We start from the raw sequence: 22,302 nt of genomic DNA on the forward strand, positions 1-22,302 counted from the left end.
TTCCTTCCTTCCTTCCTTCCTTCCTTCCTTCCTTCCTTCCTTCCTTCTTTCCGTCCGTCCGTCCGAGGCTCTGTGCTAGGCACACGATACAGATAAGTCCTGTTCCAGCAAGGGAGAGTGAATACATTGTAATCTGGTATGCTAAGTGCTTTGGGAGAATGAGGACACTGGGGTGGAGTTTTGAAGAAAAGATAAGAATCCAATGAAGGGGGTAGGGGCTCCAGGCAGAAGAAAACAGTAGCGTGCATGGCACGTTGCCAGGACAGTGAGGCTTTGAGCAGAATGCTGGGCACATGAGGAAGAGGAGTGGATTGGCAAGGTGAGCAGGTGCTTCGTCAGGGGTCTGTCTAGGCACGGGGAAGGAAGTGACAGCCAGAAGTGCTGTTCTCTGCAAAAGAACACCCTGATCAAGCATCAGGTGGGGAAGTATTAAAAAAACAAAACAAAACAAAACACAGTGACACGTGTTACAGGTAGTAAGGCAGACTTTATTCGGGACCATCATGATAGGTGGGGACCCTGCGTGGTCCAATTTCACAGTGGGGGAGAGAGATGGGGCTCAACTCTAACAGCAAGTGAGAATTGATAGCCAAGGAGCTATCAGTGGATGGAAATTTATGAGGAGGAAACATCAGGGGTAAGGGGGATTCTAGCTAAACCAACCTAGTAGGATTCTTGCTGAAGGCAGGCCAGGGTGACCAGACAGGCGGGGGGGGGAGCCTGATCAGGTATGGAGAGTGATCAGATATGAGGATTCTGGTTAAACCGACTTAGCACAGATCTTATGAAAACTAGATTTTGCAGGAAAATACACAGATGGGCATAGAGGTTCAGGAGCCTGACAAAGTGTGGTCAAACAAAGAAGTCTGTGAGTACCGATCTTAGAGGGGCAGGAGAGTCTAGTGGTTAAGCATACCAGACTGCCTCGATGTGAATCCTGGCTCTGCCATTTGCTAGCTGTGCAACCTGGACACTCAGCTGTAAAACAGGGAAATAGTAGTACTGTGTCATGGCATGCCTGCTACCGTCAGAAGTTTCTAGAAAGTGCCGGCATCGGCGTGACAAGCTATTAGAGTTGAGACGCACAGATGAAAGTACATGTGATGGATTTCATTCTGGAAAGGAAAACACATAAAAAGACTTACCCTTTGTAAGACACTAGGGTGTAACGTTCACCAGCATGCAGGTGGCTTCTACCCAGAATCCTGAGCTACCAATTTTATAAGGAGGAGAAGCAAAAAGCTCAATAATAGGGGTGCCTGGGTGGCTTAGTCGGTTAAGCGTCCGACTTCGGCTCAGGTCACGATCTCGCGGTCTGTGGGTTCGAGCCCCGCGTCGGGCTCTGGGCTGACAGCTCGGAGCCTGGAGCCTATTTCAGATTCTGTGTCTTCCTCTCTCTCTGCCCCTCCCCTGTTCATGCTCTGTCTCTCTCTGTCTCAAAAAAAATAAATAAATGTTAAAAAAAATTATAAAAAAAAAGCTCAATAATAATTAGGTTGTAGTTAAAAAACAAAAACAAAAACAAAAAAAACGAGACTTTTCACGGAGCTGTTAGCCATCCCGATGTCAAAGCATTCGTATGGACTTTGAAGAGAATAGCTGAGTCCCTCAGATCCTCTGAAATGTGTTTAATGCTCTTCCTGAACCATAAGCCTCCTATAAACGCTCGTGAGGTCTTCTGGAAAACTGGTCCCAACTACAAACACCACCAAGGTCTGTGGTATAAAAAATGTTGGAAACAGCCCCCTGGATGGCTGAAGACCAGGGGACCAGCATGCTGCTTCGTGACACATTTTAAACATCAAATGTGGACCTCCTGACGGAGGCTGCAAAAGTGACCTTTAGTTGGTTCTGACCGAGGGCCAGTTTACCTTGTTAACTTCACAGAGTAGTCTAGGGTGGTGATGTAACCTATTTTCAGGGAGTTCTTTGTATTGATGCCTCTTAGAAAAATAGATGTCATGGGCAAGGCGTGCACAGAAATATATTTTGTATGCCCCCTCTGCCTCTTCTCTGCCCCTGTCACAGCCCAGGAGGGTTAATCCAGGCTGCAGAGATGGCCCTGTGTCCTGGAATAACAAAGCGAGATCATAGCCTGCCTTGTTTACCCTGGGGAATGAATTTGTTCATTTAATCCTCGTAGCAACCCAAAGAAATAGGAAGGGAGGTGGGACCTTATGTCCATTTTCAGAGATGAGAGCAGTTCCAAGGACTGTTCCAAGATCACACAGATCATAAGGGCAGCACCAGGGACTGGTACAGCATTCCATTCTGGGACATTCTGCTGTCCAGGGACCAGGGAGAGGGGTCTGGGGCAGGCAGCCATACCTAACTAGGTTACTCATTCAACCAACACGTCTATCAAGCTCCTCCTACGTGCTGGGCACTGGCTACGCTTTGGTGAACACGCAGCTCTCTGGGTCTCCTGCCCTCCATGGAGCTCACTCTAGTGCAAAAGACGGTGTGTAAATAAATAATGAGCCCAGTGACAAAAATTGTGAAAGGTGATGTGAGCAGGGTGTCAGATGAGGAAAACGGAGGAGGCTGGTTTAGCCTGATAACTCAGGGAAGGACCCCAAGGAAAAGACTTGAAAGTAGACAAGTGAGGAGTAGGGGACGGCAGTCAGGCAGAGGGAGGCGCCCACCAAGCGTGGCAGGGAGCTCAGTCTGCTCCCGGGGGATGGGGCTGGAGCGCTACTAAGCAGGACGGTAGCCCCGGCTGGGCTGGGCAGGCGGTCTCCCTGGGGACAGGGTCTCTTCAGCCAGGGTGAAGATCTTCCAGTTGATCATCAGTGTCCTTGGAGGTTATACCAGAGTGTGAAATGGCCTGGTGGGTGCTCTTTTGCACCCGTGTGATGAAGGAATACAGAAGGATTCTGGAGAAAGTGAGGGAATGCGTGAGCTAACTCTTGATAAGTGCCTTCCATTTGATTAGCCCCGCCCCTCAGATTGATCATTTTTCATTTAGCAACAGTGGAGGCTGTCTACTGAGTGCAGATTAAGTTCTAGGCACTGTACCAGGTAGGTTATACGTACTGTTTCTAATTTTCACGGCAGCCGTGCAAGATGAGGTTGTCCACTTTGCTCCTCGCAATTACCCTGTAGGAGGTAGAGGCATTGAAAAGCTGCATTTTTATAGATGGAGAAACGGGAGTCTGGGAGGAAAAGGCTGGGCTGCGATTGGAGCCTGTGCTGTTGTTCTCCATGCTGGTGATAGAGGGGTAGGAGTCCTCGGCATAAGAGGGTTTTAACTCCCACGCAGCAGTGAGTTTCTTGGATGTTGTGTCCATTCCCAATTGTGAAGTGCCCACAAATGCCAGACCAAAAACACCTTCCAATAATGGAGTTAATTTTGACACCTTAATGACAAGGTGGAGAGAGATTGTCACGAAAACTTTGTTCTCCAGTGGGTGGTAGCTTAATCAGTGAGCCCTCGCAGGAGTCTTTTGCCCTTGGGTGTTTATTTTTAAAACGTGCTATTGTTTAGCCCTCTGCGACTGCTTCCTTTATAGTGTTTTTATAAAAGGTTCTAAAAGATTATTACAGCTCTGGCCAGGAGCCAGTATCCCCAGCTCATCAGAGCCTCCTCCCAAGGTAAAAAAAAAAAAAAAAAAAAAAGCAAGTGTGCTGTCTCAAAATAAAGAGCTAGCAGGTCCCCCTAACTTCCAAGGACAACTCGGGATAGTATCCCTGTTTCTAGGCCATAGTCCAGCCTCAGAACGGTCGCTGGTTTGAAAGGACAGTGGTGGGCTCACTGGAAACCGGACTTGTTAAGGAAATAAAAATGCAGTGTTAAAAATTCAAAACTAAATTGATGTTTAACTTATTAAAGTTAAACCGCTTGTTAAAGGTGGTAGGGTGGACTTTATTCGGGACCACCATGGCAGGTTTGGGGACCACTGCAGTGGGATTTTGCATCGGTAGGAGAGATGGGGCTCAACTCTGAATATAGCATCACAAGAGGGAATTGGTCGCCAAGGAGGAGGATGGGGTGGGGGGGTCAGTGGGTGGAAAGTCACTAAGAAGGAACATCAGGGGTACTGGGGCATTCTAGCCAACTGAGCTAACAGGATTCTTGCTGGGAGGCAGGCCAGGGTGCCCAGGAGCCACCTGGGAGACGGTGGAGGATGGGGAAGCTACCAGAGGTGGAAGGTGGGGGTTCTGGCAAAACTAACTTAGCCAAGTTCGTGCTAAACCTGGATTTTGCAAGAAGTACACAGATGGGCCCAGGAGAAGGTTCGGGAGCCTGACTAAAGTGCAGTCAAGCAAAGAATCTTTGTCCGAATCCTGCTCATCTCTTTCTGCCCAGTTCAGATGCTGTCTGCCATATCACCTCAGCCCGAGGACACCTCTGACTCCTCTAGAAGCCCGTGGTGCCCATCCCCTGTGCCAGCACTCTGCAAACATCCTGTGTCTTTTTTTTTTTTTTCTTTTTGTAATCCAAGTTACTTAGCACGTAGTATAATAATGATTTCAGGAGTGGAATTTAGTGATCCATCACTTACAGAATAACACCCAGTGCTCATCCCAACAAGGGCCCTCCTCAGTGCCCATCTCCCAGTTAGCCCAGCCCCCCACCCACCTCCCCTCCAGAAACCCTCAGTTTGTTCTCTGTATTTAAGAGTCTCTTAGGCTTTGCCTCCCCGTTTTTCTCTTATTTTTCCTTCCTTTCCCTTAAGTTCATCTGTTTTGTTTCTTAAGTTCCACATATGAGTGAAATCCTATGATATCTGTCTTTCTGTAACTAATTTCGCTTAGCATAATACCCTCTAGTTCCATCCACATTGTTGCAAATGGCAAGATTTCATTCTTTCTGGTCACCGAGTAATATTCCACTGTGTATATACACCACATCGTCTTTATCCATTCATCAATCGATCGACGTTTGGACTCTTTCCATACTTTGGGTATTGTCAGTAGTTCTATAAACATTGGGGTGCATGTGCCCCTGGAATCAGCATTTTTGTATCCTTTGTATAAATACCTAGTAGTGCAATTGCTGGGTAAGAGGGTAGTTCTATTTTTGATTTTTGAAGGAACCTCCATACTGTTTTCCAGAGTGGCTGCACCAGTTTGCATTCCCACCAGCAGTGCAAAAGAGATCCTCTCTCTCTCTGCATCCTTGCCAACATCTGTTGTTGCCTGAGTTGTTAATTTTAGCCATTCTGACAGGGGTGAGGTAGTATCTCATTGTGGTTTTGATTTGTGTTTCCCTGATGATGAGTGATGTCAAGCATCTTTTCATGCAAAGCATCCAGTCTCTTAAATGGATGGGAGAGATCCAGTTTTTTAAAATTTCCAGTCTGTCACAGATCAGTAACCTTTGTAGACTATAATAAAAATGAATTATGAGGGAAAGATATAAAAACATAAAATGCTAGCCCTGCTTTTGTGATTATATTTCACAAACTTGAAGTCCGTCCGTGTTCAATTACTGTTAACATCTTTAAACCCTTACCTCTGGCTTCTGTACAGACCCCATCACACCTGCCTTGTGATGTGTTAGTGTGCAGGCCCCCTCTCACCTGTCAGTTCCCAGAGGTGCGTGGCCGCTCCCAGAAGAAACAAGATCTGGGAATGAACCACAAAGAGAGGCAGCCAGGCTTTGCCAGGCATGAGGCATGGCCTGAAAGGGATCAAGGTGGCTATTGAGATTTGAGAGTAAAACGCCGGGATAAAGTACGGTGATATCCCACCTGTTTGGGAGGAAAGTGGCCATGCCATTTGACCTTTTCCCCGGTAAGTGACGGGACTGTTTTCTTAACCGCGATGTCATGCTGCCTCTTATCCACATGCTACAAAATTCTAGACCAGTGTTGCCTTCTAGAATGTTCTCTGTGTGTGCCATCCATTGCAGTAGGCACGAGCTTCGTGTGGCCAGGGAGCACTTGAAATGTGGCAGGTGTGACTGAGGAGTGAGGGAGAGGTGCTGTCTCCAGAGTCTAACATCTGGAGTAAGGTACCATTCTGTGACATCCGTTGAGCCAGACCACATGTTCTCAGCAGGAGCAGAATTGCTCCCATGGCAGCAAAGGCCGTGTTTTGGGGATAAGGGGGAGCAATGTACTCTTTTTATGCAAAGAGCACATGTAGACATTTAGTACCTAAACAGTGTCCTGTAGTATTAAAAGATCATGGGACAGGTGTCTAAAAGGCTGGGGGAGGCAGGGAGAGCACACAATGATGAGGGGACATGAGAGGCAGAGAAACACTAAGATACTAGGTGCGTTCTCATGTGGAGGTAGGTCACACAGTCACATGAAAAGTGTTTCTGTTGGTCTCCCTGGGAACTGAACCAAACTGCCCCATACAAGTGGTTTCTTTTCTTTTTTTTTTTTTTTTAATTTTAACGTTTATTCATTTTTGAGAGAGAGAGACAGAGCATGAATGGGGGAAGGTCAGAGAGAGAGGGAGACACAGAATCTGAAACAGGCTCCAGGCTCTGAGCTGTCAGCACAGAGCCGGACGCGGGGCTCGAACTCATGGACCACGAGATCATGAAGGTGGTTTCTAAGGAGACTACCTGCCGAGCTCCTAATCACTGCCACAGGGTGAATCTCTGAAGTGGGCTCACTCTGTAAGGAGGAACTACCTGTACAAAGATGCAGTTCTTTCTGAGGGAAAGCATCAAATACAAAATTCTTTTTTTCTTTTTAGGTTTTATTGATTTGTTTTGAGAGAGAAAAGCATGAGCAGAGGAGGGACAGACAGAGGGACAAAGAGAATCTCAAGCAGGCTCCACAGTGTCCGTGCAGAGCCTGACGCGGGGCTCGAACTCACAAACCGTGAGATCGTGACCTAAGCCGCAATCATGCGTCGGACACTTAACGACCAAGCTACCCAGGTGCCCCCACACTAGCCAGATCCCAAGCACACCTGCCGCAGGTAGCTTGTGGTCGCTACAACAGAAGCACGAAGAGGAAGCACTTCACCATGACGGTTCCGTGAGGCAGCACTGGTCTAGAATTTCACAGCACGTGGATAGAGCCACTGTGAGAGAGTGGTTAAGAATATGGCCTGTGGGTTCGAGTCTGGATTGGGATCCCAGCGTCCCCACCAAATGGCGAGGGATAAAGGAGGTGACGCATTCCACATGTACCCATTGTGCAGGACACAGTGTGTATGGTCACTGTCATTTTGATTAGAATTAAGCCTCAGCATCATTGCTATTATTAGCAGGTGGGGTGTATAGACTATCCAGACAAGCTTTCCATGTTCAAGTTAAGTTCAGGAATGTTCCGGTGACTTGTGGAGGTTTTCCAAACAAGCTATTGCCCTGCTTATGTTCCCAGCCTCTGTGGTGGCCCATCACCTCTACCCCTGGCACCACATGATAAATAGTCCAAGGGCCTGGAATTGGGGGGCCAGCCCTGCCCCTCATCAGTGATGGCTGGAGAGGTAGAAGGGTAACTCTAGAGGTAAGATGTACAGAAGTACAGTTGTTGGTTCAAATACATTTCTGTTCTTTTTTTTTTTTTAATGTGTGATTTTTTGTTTTTTGTTTTGAGAGAGAGAGAATGAGTGGGGGAGGGACAGAGAGAGGGGGAGGCATAGAATCCAAAGCAGGCTCCAGGCTCCGAGCTGTCAGCACAGAGCCTGACATGGGGCTCAAAACTGCAAACCGCAAGATCGTGACCTGAGCCCGAGTCGGACGCTTAGCCTACTGAGCCCCCCAGGCGCCCCTTGAGTTACATCTCTGATCTGTCCAGGAGAATTATAGGACTAAGGTAGATTTGAGGAACGGGAAGTAAAGCCCTTCCCAAAGTAACTACAATACAGTCGCTGTCCTCCAGCAGAAGGGAGCTGGCAGACTGCTTTAGGGGATGTATTTGTTTAAGATACTTCCCACCAAGAATCTCATTATTATGAAGCCTTTTATTGCCAGCTGGGTCCTGGAATAGACGCAGAGGCAGCAGCCCATGGCCAAATCATTAAGACAAATTAAGACATATTAGCATATGCTGGAAACAATTACCTACATAGATTTAATTTGTTTCACTGCTGGAAGAAAACCCCGAGAGGGCACAAAACACATACCCAAGAACAGTTCTGCAGCTGCCCTCTGAGCCTGTCACTTGTCCGTACCTTGGGGGCTGGGAGCTGCTGAATTTAGACATCGACTCGAGGATGAGACATCTGAAAATACATCCTCGCTTGGACCAGGATTCCATGGGCTTGTACAGGTTATGTGGAGTTTTGTGGAATTGGTGATTTTGTTTTTTAAAATCAACTATTGGTATAAATAATTATTTTGATTGTTTATGAAAATAATGCACAGAGCTCTAAAACGGAATATTCAAGCACAGTTTTATATTCATAGAATATACTTAGCAAACTTACATATTTTGCATTATTGTTTGCTCTTTTTTTTAAATTTTTTTAATGTTTTTTTATTTTTGAGAGAGAGAGAGAGAGGGAGACACAGAATCCTAAGCAGGCTTCAGGCTTTAAACTGTCAGCACAGAGCCCGACGCGGGGCACGAACCCACGGACCGTGAGATCATGACCTGAGCCGAAGTCGGCCGCCTAACTGAATGAACCACCTGGACGCCCCTGTTTGCCCTTTTTTTTAAGAGACTGAAGCTCTAAATAGGAAATTGTCCATTCTGTGGCCTTTGGTGTCTCCTGATTGTTGTTGTCGTTGCTACTATTTCTTGAAGAGTCGTTATTTTTAATCGTCTTACCACAAGGAGAAGAAAGTCTTCTCGGCACAGCAGAGTGCATTTTTCCCAGAGAGAGAGAATAGAATCTAGCCTCGGGCTTTTTCTAGAATGTGTCTGTTGCGATATGCCCCTCACGTGGGAATGACAGTCTTGTCCCAGGGGCTGGTGAACGGGCCCTTCCAACATCCTGGGGTGCTCGCTAAGTTGGCCAGAACCCCTTCTCTCAAAATATTAGCTTCCAGAGGAGCAACCAGCAGCCAGAGGAATGGCGTGTTTGCAGTGGGAGCCGATTTGTCCTGTCATCGTGGCGACGACCAGCTTCCTTCCCGATTGGTCCTGCACATCGATTATGTACAATTATATGTGAGAAGCACAAGCCCCACTTGAGAAAAATAGGCGAGGCTTTTATAGTGTGAGGAGTGAAAACAAAAGCCACCTGTGCCTGCCATAACCCCCCCAGTTTACTACCTTCTCCTTGGGGTTGCCTCACGACAACTCATCTTTCCCGCCACCCTGCACTTCAGGCTTTGCTAACAGTTAAGGCACAAGTCACATGTGTTGAAGATTCAAGAAGTCATTTTCTGTGATGATTGTTTGATTCATAATGTGAATCTTGTTTTGGAAACAGGGCAGGGTAGAGCCTGAAACATTCCCCCTTTTTTTTTTTATAATTTTTTTTTTAATGTTTATTATTTTAGAGAGAGAGAGAGAGAGACACAGAATCCGAAGCAGGCTCCTGGCTCTGAGCGCAGAGCCTAGAGCCAGATGTGGGCTTAAACTCACGGACCGCGAGATCATGACCTGAGCCGAAGTTGGACGCTTAACCGACTGAGCCACCCAGGCGCCCCTGAAACCTTCCAATGACAGAGTGCTGAAAGATGGTCTGGTTGCTTCACCACTTACCCTGTCTTCCACATAGTAGCTATCCAGTCAACTGCGTCATTTGTCTCCATTTATAGGGGCATCTTCAATGGAAGGCAAGGGTTTCTAGCAAGAAGGGATGTGTGCCTCCCCCTCTAGGGCTATGGTTGGCATTCTAGACAGCCTTTTCCCTTCCGGACTACATTCAGTCATTTTATAGGCCACCCAACACCATTTGAGACTACAGCTAACGGTGTGGCCCTAGGTCTCTTCAATTAGAAATTTAAAAATTGGAAAAATTTTTTTTATATCCTACCTCTTTAAAATGGATATTTTAAGTTGTCTCACAATCAGAGCCATACACAGTAAGGTTGTTAACATAGAAGCAATTTGGAAATCATGAAAAGGAGGAGAAAATGTGCTGGCCAGGATAAATAATGAAAGTACTGTGATTTAGTATTGAAGTTGGCCCTGAGACTATCTTAAAGCTCCAACAGGAAGTGGATGATTAAATACATTATGGTACAGTCACAGGACAGAAGATTATGTGGCCATTAAAATTCCTCCTGAAGAATTTGTAATAAGAAAATGCTTATAATACAGTATTAAGAAGAAAGGATCAAAAACTGTAGAATTCACTCAGCTATGTTTACAAAAAAGAAAAAATATTGACAGGAAATTTGTCAGAATATCAACTATGACTGATGGAATGGAGTGATTTTTATTTTCCTTTTTTCAGACTACTATATCAAACATATATTATCACTTTCATAGTCACCCATAAAAGTTATCTTGGGTGCCTGCGTGGTGTAGTTGGTTAAGTGTCCAACCGTGGCTCAGGTCCTGACCTCGTGGTTCATGAGTTCAAGTCCCACATCGGGCTCTCTGCTGTCAGCACAGAGCCCACTTCAGATCCTCTGTCCTCCTCTCTCTCTGTCCCTTCCTCACTCTCTCAAAAATAAGTAAACATTTCTTTTAAAAAGCTAACCTTTTTGGCCGACTCTGAGCTTCCTGGCAAAAAGGGCAGAAAGGGAAACAATCATGAGTTTTACAATATTCATTACGTGATGAAAGAACTCTCCGTTCTTCAAGATAAAGTTTTTTTCTGGATACTGAATTCCAGAAGGGGTTTATCCTGAAGGCTGTGGAGTGATGTGATGTACAATCCTCAAGATTCTCTGAGCGGATGCGGAAGGGGAGCTCCTGTCTCGTGACCAGACCCACGAGGCACTGGCCACGGGCTGAGGTAGCGGGATTATGGGGAAGGGGCGCCTGCACCTCACCCCTCTTCCGTCTCCATTCTGTGTTGGCAATCTTGAAGCCCTTCCTTTGCCCGTTGCGTCTCATGCGAGATGGGCCTAGCAGATGGCAGAGGACAGCCCTCAGCCCTTCATTTCACACCTTGAGGATTGAATGACCACCAGGCCTGGAAATCCGTCTTTTAAAAATCAGCGTAATTTGGGGCTTCTGGGTGGCTCAGTCAGTTGAGCGTCTGACTCTTGATTTCAGCTGAGAGCATGATCCCAGGGTTGTGGGATCGAGCCCCATGTCAGGCTCTGTGCTAGGTATGGAGCCTGCTTAAGATTCTGTCTCCCTCTCTCCTTCTCTGTCTCCCTCTGCCCCTCTCCCATTCACTCTCTCTCTCTCTCTCTCTCTCTCACTCTGAAATGAAATTAAAAATGGACAAAAATGTCTTCTCCCCCTCGCAGGTGTTGCTGCCCTGGATTCCAGCGTATCTGGGAAAATTGGTCTACGTGCCGTTGTCTATTATTTCTGTACCACGATCATTGCTGTGATTCTAGGTAAAACCTATTTCTGATTCCTGATTCTTCTGTAGAATTGTGACTCTTCCTTTAAAAGTAGTTGGGCTTTTTTTTTAATGTACTTTTTTTTTGTAATTCAGAAAGCAATATTGTCAAATTACCATGAACCTTTTGGGCTTCAGGTCTACACAACACCTTTTCTATGAAGAAAATGTAATACTGACTCAAGTTCAGCCGTGGTGCTGCTCATTAATGTCTCTAGTAAGAAACAGGGTGACAGTTCTGTGCCTTTATTAGAAGGAAGTGAAGCCAAGAGCTTCTGTCATAGTGGAGTTGAGTCTAATGATGAAGTATTTCCAAAAAGATAACATTTCAGTGCATCTCAAATGGCACATGGTAGTGAGAGCTCACAGCAACTTGCCAAGTATAAATTCCAGTTGAAAAAGGGAGAACGTTCTGATAAGGGAATATACCTGCTCTCGGACCTCTGGCATTCTTTTACGAAGAGAGTGCGGCCCATCCTTTGTGACCTGACGTTTTAAGGATGCCCCGCGTGGGAAGAGAGGACTGGATTGTACTCAGATGTTGCAGCCGCGTGACCCTGCCACTCTCCATTAAGAGACTGTTGGGATGAGGTGAGGCAGTGGGGCTGGTAGGCAGGGCACCTGGGAGGGCCTGAACCCTGCCTTAAACCAAAGCTGCGCCTCCTCAGAAGGTTCGTGAGGGAAGCGCACATGAAGGAAAAAGCGGGTGTGTGTCTTTCCTGCCAGGTTGAGTGGAAAGAGGGGACCACACCCACCTTGTCTTTGTATTGCCCACCGACTCCTCCCACCTGCGAAACCTACCTGCTCTGGTCCTGATGCCCTGCCCACTGTGGATCGGCGTTGCCCTTGGGAGGAGTGATAAAGGACACAGAGACTTTCTTCTTCACCCCTTCCAGTCAGGCAGCCTCTAATGACTTGGGGTGTACTCCAGCCTCCCACCTCTGCTTGGACACCTCAGAGGGCAAGAACCCATTACCTCCAGGGGCCAAAATGGTGCCCTCAGATACCCCCCCCCCTTGAGACAGTGCCTTACAGCAAGAACTGTCTCCCCCTGTAACACCTGTTTGTCCTCCTTCCACCCCCCGAGAGTCACAGGGAACACTATTTTTCTTAACCCTAACCCTTTTTTGGATTACACAACAGCCTTCCAGATATCTGAAGGCTTGTAGTATGAAAGGAAGTTAAGGCTTGTTTTGTATGAGCCTCTGGAAAATAACCAGCATCTGTGGATAAAAGTTACATAAAGGTATTGAATGGCTTGAAAATGAACTGAGTTGGAAAATGAATCACCCTCACCCCAACCCCTGCCTAGGCTGATCTCATAAGCTAAAGAAAAGAAAATAGAATGTTCTCATCAGCAAGGGTTTCCAGAAGCAATTCTGGAATGCAGCCTCTTCATTTACATTAAAAAAAAAAAAATGGGAAGAGTTCCTTCTTCATTTAAATGGAAAAGTAATCAAGGCTGCTTGGAGGTCCCAGCTGAGGCTCGGCATCTTGGCCGGACCGGACCGTGGAGTCCTCCTTCTGGTTTTGCCTGGTGCCACTATGCCTACTGGTCCTAAGAAGTCTACGCCAGGGGTGCCAGGTGTTCTGGAAGGTTCTTAATGCTCTGTGGTGCTCTCTTGGGCCGCAGGCATCGTGCTGGTGGTGAGCATCAAGCCTGGTGTCACCCAGAAAGTGGATGAGATTGACAGGACAGGAAGCAGCCCTGAAGTGAGTACGGTGGATGCCATGTTGGATCTGATCAGGTGAGTGTTTTGCCAGTGGGGCAGCCCCCTAGGCACGCCGCCTGTGGTACTGTGGCCACAGAGGACCACAGCTTGCTTTAGTGCACTGCTGTAGCTGTCTTGAAATGGCCAACAGTTTTTGAATCATTGCATGTTTTCATTTTGCCCTGGACCTCAAAATTGCATAGCCAGTCGTGCTCTCCAAGCCATGGTTCCAAGAGTGGGAAGAGAGTCTCCTCTGTCAGGATTTAGGATGGACAGAGAAGCAGAAAATACACTTATTGCACTAAGATGCTGGGCTGCGTTGGGGGGTCAGCTCTGAAGCACACTTGAAGAAATACCTTCTTTTTTAACTTTTTTTTTTAACATTTATTTTCAAGAGAGAGCGACAGAGTGTGAGCAGGGGAGGGGCAGAAAGAGAGGGAGACACAGAATCCAAAGCAGGCTCCCGGCTCTGAGCTGTCAGCACAGAGCCCAACAAGGGTCTCAAACCCATGAACCGCAAGATCATGACCTGAGCTGAAGTCGGACGCTTAACCGACTGAGCCACCCAGGTGCCCCAAGAAATACATTTTTTAATTGCACCGGAGAAGCCCTCTTCTCAGAAGCAATCAGGGCTGGGAATTGGTCAGTTACTTTTAAGATAGCAGAGCAGAGAATCGTTAAAAAATGACACAGGTACACATTACATATTTTGTAGACACAAAATTTAAATGTGTTTGCCAGTTTTTGATGTAGGGCCAAAATCTTTTCTTTGAGCGTGTCAGTTGATTGTGATTCTGTATCATTTTTCTTGCACCTGTTGTGCTTGTAAAGGCATGGTATACAATTTCCAGGTTCAGTTTTCATGAAGTACACAACAAAATCCTTAGAAACTATAAAGAATGCTGAGTGCCACATCCTGCCAGTTTTTCTTTCCATTTCTGTGGACGCCCCTTACCTAATTTGCCCACAGAAATTTTAGTCACTGGCTTCGGTCGAGTTTCCAAGCATTGAGTTTAGTTTTGATGAGAAACCACACCTTCCATATCACTCCCATTTCACTGACTCACATCATTTTTAATTCAGTCATTATGCTGATATTCTCATTTGGCATAAAGAATTTGGGAACAGATGCCACGGACTCTCGGTAGGCATACTTTCTCGTCAATGAAAACAGAAGCGTACAGAATATTAAAGGAGTCTCTTGACTGGGAGTGTCCACCTGCCAATGCGTTGTTTCACCGAGGACAGTGAGCGTACCAATTACTCAGTGACTCAGCTGAGTGATGGTTGTGTGAGGGAACCTTCTAGACTCGGTTGAAGCTCGGGGGGGAAAAAATCTTAATACAAGGAAGTATTTTGCAAAGGAGAAACCAGAAGAGGAACCAGAGTACTGATTCTATATTCTGCTCACCTTCACCCATGCGTTGGGTGTGACAAAAACAAAACACTTGTGCTGTAACGTGACACTGTTTTTCATGTCTCCAACAGGAATATGTTCCCGGAGAACCTTGTCCAAGCCTGTTTTCAGCAGGTAAGAATAACGACTTTTGCCTTCAGATTGCTGTACTCTTCGCTTTACTGATTAGAATCGTTGTTCCCTGCTGTGACCCAGGAAGTGGAATGAGCACATCAAAAATAGCAGGAAACCCACCCTCGAGTGTGAATGTGGAGCAAATCGCAGATGCCTCTGGGCTTCAGGTCCCAGAGAAGTCCCTGTTGTTACTGACCCCGCTGCTCCCTTTCCGTGACACGTTCTTGTCCCCAAGAGAGCTCAGATGAAGCCATCAGGAACCTGTCGAACAAAGAGTGTTTAAAAATGTGGGCTCTTGTGCCTGTGTTTTTGAGAACCATGTGATATTTGTGGAGACGCTTAGACTGTCTCCAGATGCAGGCACTGAAAAAGCAACCCTCCGACTCCCTGTTCCTTTCTCCCTCATGTTGGGAGAGTGGTATCTAACCCACACGGGTGGTGGGTGTTCCCAGTGTTCAGTCTTTTCCTTAATCACTACGCACCCGTTGCTGACCCTCCGGCTCCCCAGCAATGTAACAAAGCCGTGATTTTTTTTCTCTAGGAAAGTTGAACAATCTCTTCACTCCCATTTCCTTACAGCTCTTTTCTCTTGTTTATCTGTGCACTTAAGACAGCTGAGTCTATCACAAACTGCCGAATTCATTTACATAAATTACATGAACAGAGACCTCTGTGTGTACCAACAAAAATGGCAATGAAGTTGCCCCCTGCCGACGTCCAAGAGGCACAGAACCACCTCTATTTCAAGGGTGCCTTTGCGGCTCAGCCACAGTGGTCATTTGTAAGGTTCTTGATGTTGGCAGTGCCTCGAAGGAGTGACATTTATGCCTGGTGTTGTGGTATACTAGCTCTTTCTTAAACCTCTCTGCTGAAGCCTTGTAGGACCAAACAGAGCCGAAGGAAGGGAATTCAATAGAAATCTCACTCATGGACTAGCCCTAAAGGGACTGTTGCTGCTGGAACAACCATCTACTTCTTGACGTTTATTAAAGTCAGGGTGACTACAGTTACCCAAGTAATGAGGTGTTCCTCCCAGATTAAAAATGAGATATGAATAAACAAATAGAAAGAAAATGATTGATAAGATCGCTGTAAGAGTCTGTCAAAGCACCTCCAAATAAAACCTGTACTTTTGGGGCACCTGGGTGGCTGAGTCAGTTAAGCTTCCCGCTTTGGCTCAGGTCATGATCTCTCTGTTTGTATTCTCCAGCCCCTGCATCGGGCTCTGTGCTGACAGCTCAGAGCCTGGAACCTGCTTCACACTGTGTCTCCCTCTCTCTCTGCCCCTCCCCTGCTCATGCTCTGTCTCTCTCAAAAATAAATAAACATTTAAGAAAACAACAACCCAAACTTTCTTTCCCATCGTCGCCCTGTTAATCTTTTACTATGAAAGACAACATTCTGACATCACTGAATGGTGGCCATGGGAATCAAGGTTTGGATTTTATGGTCTCACTTTGGCTTCCCAAGCCTCATGGGAGGTACTATCAAAATCTGCAACCGAGGGAGGTGACAGAGGCAGAAGGCTTCAGTGGCACTCAGTTAGCCAGAGTCACATATTCCCATGGTTTAGACTCAGGTGCTTGAAAAACTCTTATTTTGTTTGTTTCTTTGGTCTTTTTTTCCCCTCCAATGTGCAGTATAAAACCAAGCGTGAAGAAGTGAATACTCCCAGTGAGCCTGGGATGAACATGACCCAAGCATCTGTCACAGCCATCATGACAACTGCCATTTCCAAGGTACCTTGTTGCCTGCGCCCCTTCCCCCCCCCACCCCCAGGCAGGCGCTGAGTCATGGAGCAAGCAGGAGACGGAGATACAGTCTGTCCTCATTACTTGCGAATTCGTCTTCTCACTAAAATGTGTTTGCCACCCCAGAATCAACACAACGCTCTCACGTCATTTGCGGACAAAGAGCGGTGAAAAGTTTAAGTCGCCCAATGCACACATGGCCCTCTGAGGCTGAACAAGTCTAAGCCCTTTTTTTTTTTTTTTAATAGGCTCCACACCCAATGTGGGGCTTGAACTCACAACCCTGAAATCAAGAGTCACATGCTCCACCAATGGAGCCATCCGGGCACCCCAAGCTCTGCCTTCTTGTTTCAGCTCTCATTGTAAACAAGTGTCCTTTGAGTAGCATGTTTATGCCACATTTTTCATGTCTCTGTGCTTTTTCATGGTGATTTTACTGTTTAAAACATCCCCCAAGCATAATGTTGCAGTGTTGTCGGTGGTTCTGAGGGCGAGAAGGCTGTAGTGTCCCGTGTGGAAAATTATATATGTGTTAGATCAGCTTCATTCAGGCCGAGGGTGTCGGTTGTGACTTCAGTGTTAACGACTCAGTAATACACATTACATACTCATGTGTTTCTGAACAGAAACACACCTACAGCAAGGTTATATGCTGATTATCTGATGAAAATGTTGTGAACCCTGGTTCCCTACAACCTAACCTTGTATTTCCCCTGGGAGCAAGGATTTAGTATTTGCTAACTCAATGTTGGTGGGTGGCACTTTGTAAAACATAATCCCCAGGCATTACGAGAAGCATCTGAACCACCCAGAGAAGAGGGTGAGCCCCATTGCGTCTACACCCTCCACTACTCCATTGAGTTGAGTTGGGTACCTCTTGCTTTAGAGTTGCAAGACCACCGAAATATAGAATACAAGGCCACGTTGCTTCTCCAAAACTCTCCGCCCAGATGTGATTCGGGGTCCGGACGGCCCTCGACGGGCCATGCAGCGCAGGCACTGTGTGTCATGCAACTCAGTTCAGTGGGGTTGGGAAGCACCCTCTCCAGGACAGAGGACGTCAGTATGCCTGCAGCAGAATGCCCTGCCAGGTAAAGAGGAATAAACCACAAGCAGCCTCACCTCAGTTCTGCCACCAGGAGTTCACCATCCAATTATGAATAAAATCCATTAGGTTTTGAGAGCGGTCGGCATTTCAGCTTTGGAGATGAGACTGTGTGGGCCCGAAGCAGTAAATCTGTAGTCCTAGAGAAGGTCTCTGCTGAGCGTTCTCTGCCCCCACCCAGAAGGGAACGATTTAAGGAAGAAAGAAATGTTTGGTAGACTTGTTTCAAATCAGAGAGACCACGGTTGGCTCCAGCTTCCTGCTGCAGGAAACATTAAGTCCTCCGACTGGCTCTGTGGCCCTCCATGGCCGGGCTCCTCCCTGGTTTCCCGGCTCCCTTCCCAGTGGCCTTTTCTCTTTCCCATCCAGACCCACCTCCTCAGTTACTCCTTATTCCTGCCTTTCCACGTGGTTCTGAAAAGATTTTTTTGAGCACTCCCTGTGAGCCAGGCCCTGCTGGGCATTGGGATGACAGTGGTACGAAGACAGACAAGGCTTGTGCCCTCATGTGACGAGTGATGAGTATTGCAATAGGGAAGGACAGGGTGCTTACTCCAGGGCTTTCAACAGAGAGGCTTAAATTAGTTTGGGGGCCATAAAGGATGAGTGGAATTCTCCAGGTAGGGTGCAGCGGCCTGGGGATGACTTTGGCCTCTGCTTATGCCATGTTTCTGGTGTTGGCCTTCATCTCTTGGCTGCCCCTACCGCTCAGGCTTAGCTTTCCCTAACCGCCGGTGCCCCCAGTCAGTTTCCGCCGAGGCCTGTAACTTGACCGCGCAGTTAATTACACACCCTCCCGCTACCATTGGTTTGTTTTTCTCACGGTTAATCTTATCTGTCTAGCTGTATTTTAAGACTTCTAAGTCACCAATGCAGTCAGCACACTCTAGCTGCTCGATAAATATGAGTTTGAGCATATCAGATGATAAGTAAAAAATGGCACCCCAGTAACTTATCAACCATATATGATACATTATAAACCTGGCTTGCGGCACTCCGATCACGTTATCTCCCTGTGAAATCTCTCAGTGAAATCTCATGCTGCACCACTCAGATGAGGTTGTGTCTCAGCATATCTCATGCTGTTCTTACTAGGATAAGATCACGAAATGGCTTATAGTAGCTGGTATTTGGTTAATATTTATATCTCTACAATCCCGTTGGTCATCCAGGATCAGAGGCGGTAAAGAATGCGCCTGTGTTTTACTATCATGATACAACAGATAGTAAAATGTCCTAAAAATGTTCACCCTGTTAAATATTTTGCAGTTCCTGCATTATTAATTCCTCTCTTTTTCATGCAGACTCCAAATGTAGTTAGTAGTTAGAATAACTCTGAAAAGCACCTCAAATCTACAGTTCTTATTAAAAATGTAAGATATCCCAGTTGGTTCGAGCCCCACATGAGGCTCCATGCTGACGGCTCGGAGCCTGGAGCCTGCTTCAGATTCTGTCTCCCTCTCTCTCTGCCCCTCCCCCGGTTGTGCTCTGTTTGTCTCTCTCTCTCTAAAAAATGAATAAACATTAAAAAAATTTTTTTTTAATATAAGACATCCCAGAATAAGACATCTTCAAAAGAAATCTTTAAGTTTGGATTTTTTGAGAGAGAAAGAGAAAAAAAAAATCACTTTAAAGTTCAGCGGCAGATGGTGGGGGCAGTGAAAACTTGGGTTGTTTTTTTTTTTCTTTTTGTCCCCAAGTATGGTGGCCTTTGGTGGATCACTAGTTTAGTAGGTGTGGCCGTGGTATCTTTCCATTTCGGGGCCTCTGCTTTCCAACAGCATTCTAATCACGCATCCGTATATTCTCTTGGTTTTGACCCACAGAACAAAACAAAGGAATACAAAGTCGTAGGCATGTATTCAGACGGCATAAACGTCCTGGGCTTGATTGTCTTTTGCCTCGTCTTTGGACTTGTCATTGGAAAAATGGGAGAGAAAGGACAGATTCTGGTGGATTTCTTCACTGCTCTGAGTGATGCAACCATGAAAATCGTCCAGATCATTATGTGGTGAGCAGATGCCTGTTAATGCCATCCTGCTTCTCCTGACAGTTGCCCCCTCACAATTGGAGTAAAGATGCCTAGGAAGGGTGAACATAGAATATCAAGACACTAGAGCATTCAGTAACTATGCGTATTACATAGGAGTTAGTTCACTAACAAGAATCTAGGTTTTAGCTATTGTCTTTTCTGGCAAAGCCCTTGATCGTCTTACACCCAACCAGCATTCACCTAAGAAAATAACTCTTTTTTAATTAATTTATTTTCAGAGAGAGAGAGTGAGGGTGGGGAAGAGAGGGAGAGAGGGAATCCCAAGCAGGCTTCATGCTGTCAGCACAGGGCCCCACATGGGGCTCGAACTCACAAACCGTGAGATCATGACCTGAGCTGAAATCAACAGTCAGATGCTTAACCAATTGAGCCACCCAGGCGTCCCTCTAAGAAATAACTCTTAAATTAAGGATTTGAGGGTGCCTGGATGGCTCAGTTAAGTGTCCAGCTTCAGCTCAGGTCATGCTCTCATAGTTTGTGGGTTAGAGCCCCGCATCAGGCTCTGTGCTGACAGCCTGCTTTGGATTCTGTGTTTCCCTCTCTCTCTGACCCTCCCCCACTCACACTCTGTCTCTCTCTCTCAAGAATAAATATTTTTAAAATTTTTCTTTAATTAAAGATTTGAAAGGGTTCTTTGCACATCACAACACAAGGTGCTTTCCTTGTTAGGCCCCGTGCATAAGTGATGTTCAAAATTCTTGCTACTGGTACAGCACAGGCCTAATCCATCCAGATGAAAACTACCATTTGGATCAGCATACCAGTGGCATCACCCTGTCCCTGGAGATGCCAAACTCCAACTTTTCTAGGTGATCCCTGCCCCACTTACTTTGAGTTGTTTCAACATTATGGACTCTGAAGTGTAGATAGTGACAGTGACTCAAAGGGTTTCATGATTTCAGCCACTTACTCCCGCTGAACCTCACCTTCATCATCTGCAAAAAAGGATAATAGAAATCTGCCCCTAGATTTGGGAGAAGTGCATCAAGGGAAATGATGCACGTCAAATACTTAACCCAATACAAGGCACGTAATGAGAGCTCCGCAAACAGGGCTCTTCTGACCACTTCTCCTACTAATCATATTGCTCTGTGGCTGACACTGCCTCCTGGGGAACAAGATGACTGAGGCCAGGAAGAGCATGGGGGCCATATATGGGGGATCAGGCAAAAATGAGATCTGCCGTTGTGACTGTTAGCAGGACGTATGTGTACCGGGAGTGAGGCATGGGCTATGCACTCATTTAACCACACGTTCTTGCCGAGTCTGCTCATCTAGGGTGGCTGAGGTGGGTAGGATTTAAGACACATGTGCGGGTGCTGAAACCTGGCACCAGGGGTCCACCAGGGCCTGAGGCCGAAACCTTGGCTTTATCGTGTAGCAGGTGTGCTTCCCAGCTGACACACGTGCCAGGCCAAGGTGTGTGCCCTGGCCCATTTTCTCCCCAGCGATCCCACCTTGAAAAGACACCAGATGACAGAAGTGTCTTTGCTATGCTTGCTTTCTAGTTACATGCCACTTGGCATTTTGTTCCTGATTGCCGGGAAGATCATAGAGGTTGAAGACTGGGAAATATTCCGCAAGCTGGGCCTTTACATGGCCACCGTCCTGAGTGGGTACGTCCGACTCCAGGGAGGAAGCAGCCAACTTCTTTTGGGCCAACGGACTGGTGCCGAGAAGCTGCCTTTTGGTTAAAATCAGCTTCTCCCCTGTGCAGGGAAAGATGGTTGAGAGATAAGAGAGCAGGGGGAGGAGGGCTGCCCTTTAACAGCTGTACTGGAGGAGGATCCCACTGTGCTACTTGCCAGATCTCGGCAGACAGCCTGGACCTTTATTAGTTGTGTTAAAATCATTTTTTAAAATGAGCAAGACCCACTGGTAGCCTCTCTTGGCGTTCACTTCTTCAAGGATGGAAACTCACCAAACTAGTAGGAATGGCCCACAGGTACCCCAACCCCAAGAAAGACATTAGGCAGGGCCTAGGTGGAAGGAGACTTGAGCCAGTCGGAAGGGATGGCTGGTTGGTCCCAGCCCTGCAGGTGGGGCCGGGCACCACTGCCACGCCATGCATCATCCAAGTGTCAGGGAGCATTCTGGGAAACTCTTCCAGCTGGGAGGTACTGTGTAAAAGCTGGAAGGCAGCAGGGGACAGGTCGTTTGCATATTTATTGCAGCCCAGTCATTGGCTCCTTAAGGGCAGGTATGGTGGATAAGTTAGGAATGCTGGCCCCGGATATCTAGCAGGGACAGGATTCATCACAGGTGTTAAGAAACACGGACCAAGGGAATGAATAAGTATCATCAGTTTGACTCGCACAGGTCAGTAGCCCCCAGACGCCCAACTTGAGCAATGAGCTCACCCGCTGGAAGGCAGGTGCACTGGGGAGCTTATCTGTCTTTACCAAAAGCACCGTCCTGCCAGCCAGCAAGAAGAAGCCTGGGTTCCTCCAGTGTGAGGACCATTGTCAAATCTCAGGGCCTCAGTGGTAAGGCATCAGGGCCATCTACCCTTCTCGAGGACAGGGCCTGGGTCCAGGCAGTCATTTGGCCGAGTTTTATTATACTGAGCCATTTTCTAACACAGTTCTGGTTTCTGTTCTCTTGCCCTACCTTGGTTTTTAACAGAAGACTCAGCTTCTCATAGTTCTTAGCCACAAGCTCTATGTGAAGACCCTCAAGATGGACCTTCAGGATCTGTATTAACAATGATCATTTCTTATTATTTCAGCTTTGAATAACTGATCTGTAAACCCTTTACGTGGACACTATATGGCATCTGCTGGATTGGTCTCATTTTTTAAGCCCCCTGTTTTGTGTAA

General features: G+C 46.8%; 1 protein-coding gene across 1 annotated transcript in view; it reads left to right on the top strand.

Moving 5' to 3' along the window:
• Positions 1–22,302, top strand: part of SLC1A1 (solute carrier family 1 member 1) — a 42,388-nt gene that overhangs the window by 7,732 nt on the left and 12,354 nt on the right. The window contains exons 2-7 of the mRNA XM_040449464.1: positions 11,234–11,326; positions 12,965–13,079; positions 14,532–14,574; positions 16,215–16,313; positions 19,257–19,441; positions 20,992–21,099. Of these exons, the coding sequence (XP_040305398.1) occupies positions 11,234–11,326; positions 12,965–13,079; positions 14,532–14,574; positions 16,215–16,313; positions 19,257–19,441; positions 20,992–21,099 (643 nt within the window). The remainder of the gene's footprint in view (positions 1–11,233; positions 11,327–12,964; positions 13,080–14,531; positions 14,575–16,214; positions 16,314–19,256; positions 19,442–20,991; positions 21,100–22,302) is intronic.

Source organism: Herpailurus yagouaroundi, unplaced genomic scaffold, assembly GCF_014898765.1.
Source record: "Herpailurus yagouaroundi ecotype Mexico unplaced genomic scaffold, PumYag 199, whole genome shotgun sequence".
In the NCBI taxonomy this organism is placed as follows: Eukaryota; Metazoa; Chordata; class Mammalia; order Carnivora; family Felidae; genus Herpailurus; species Herpailurus yagouaroundi.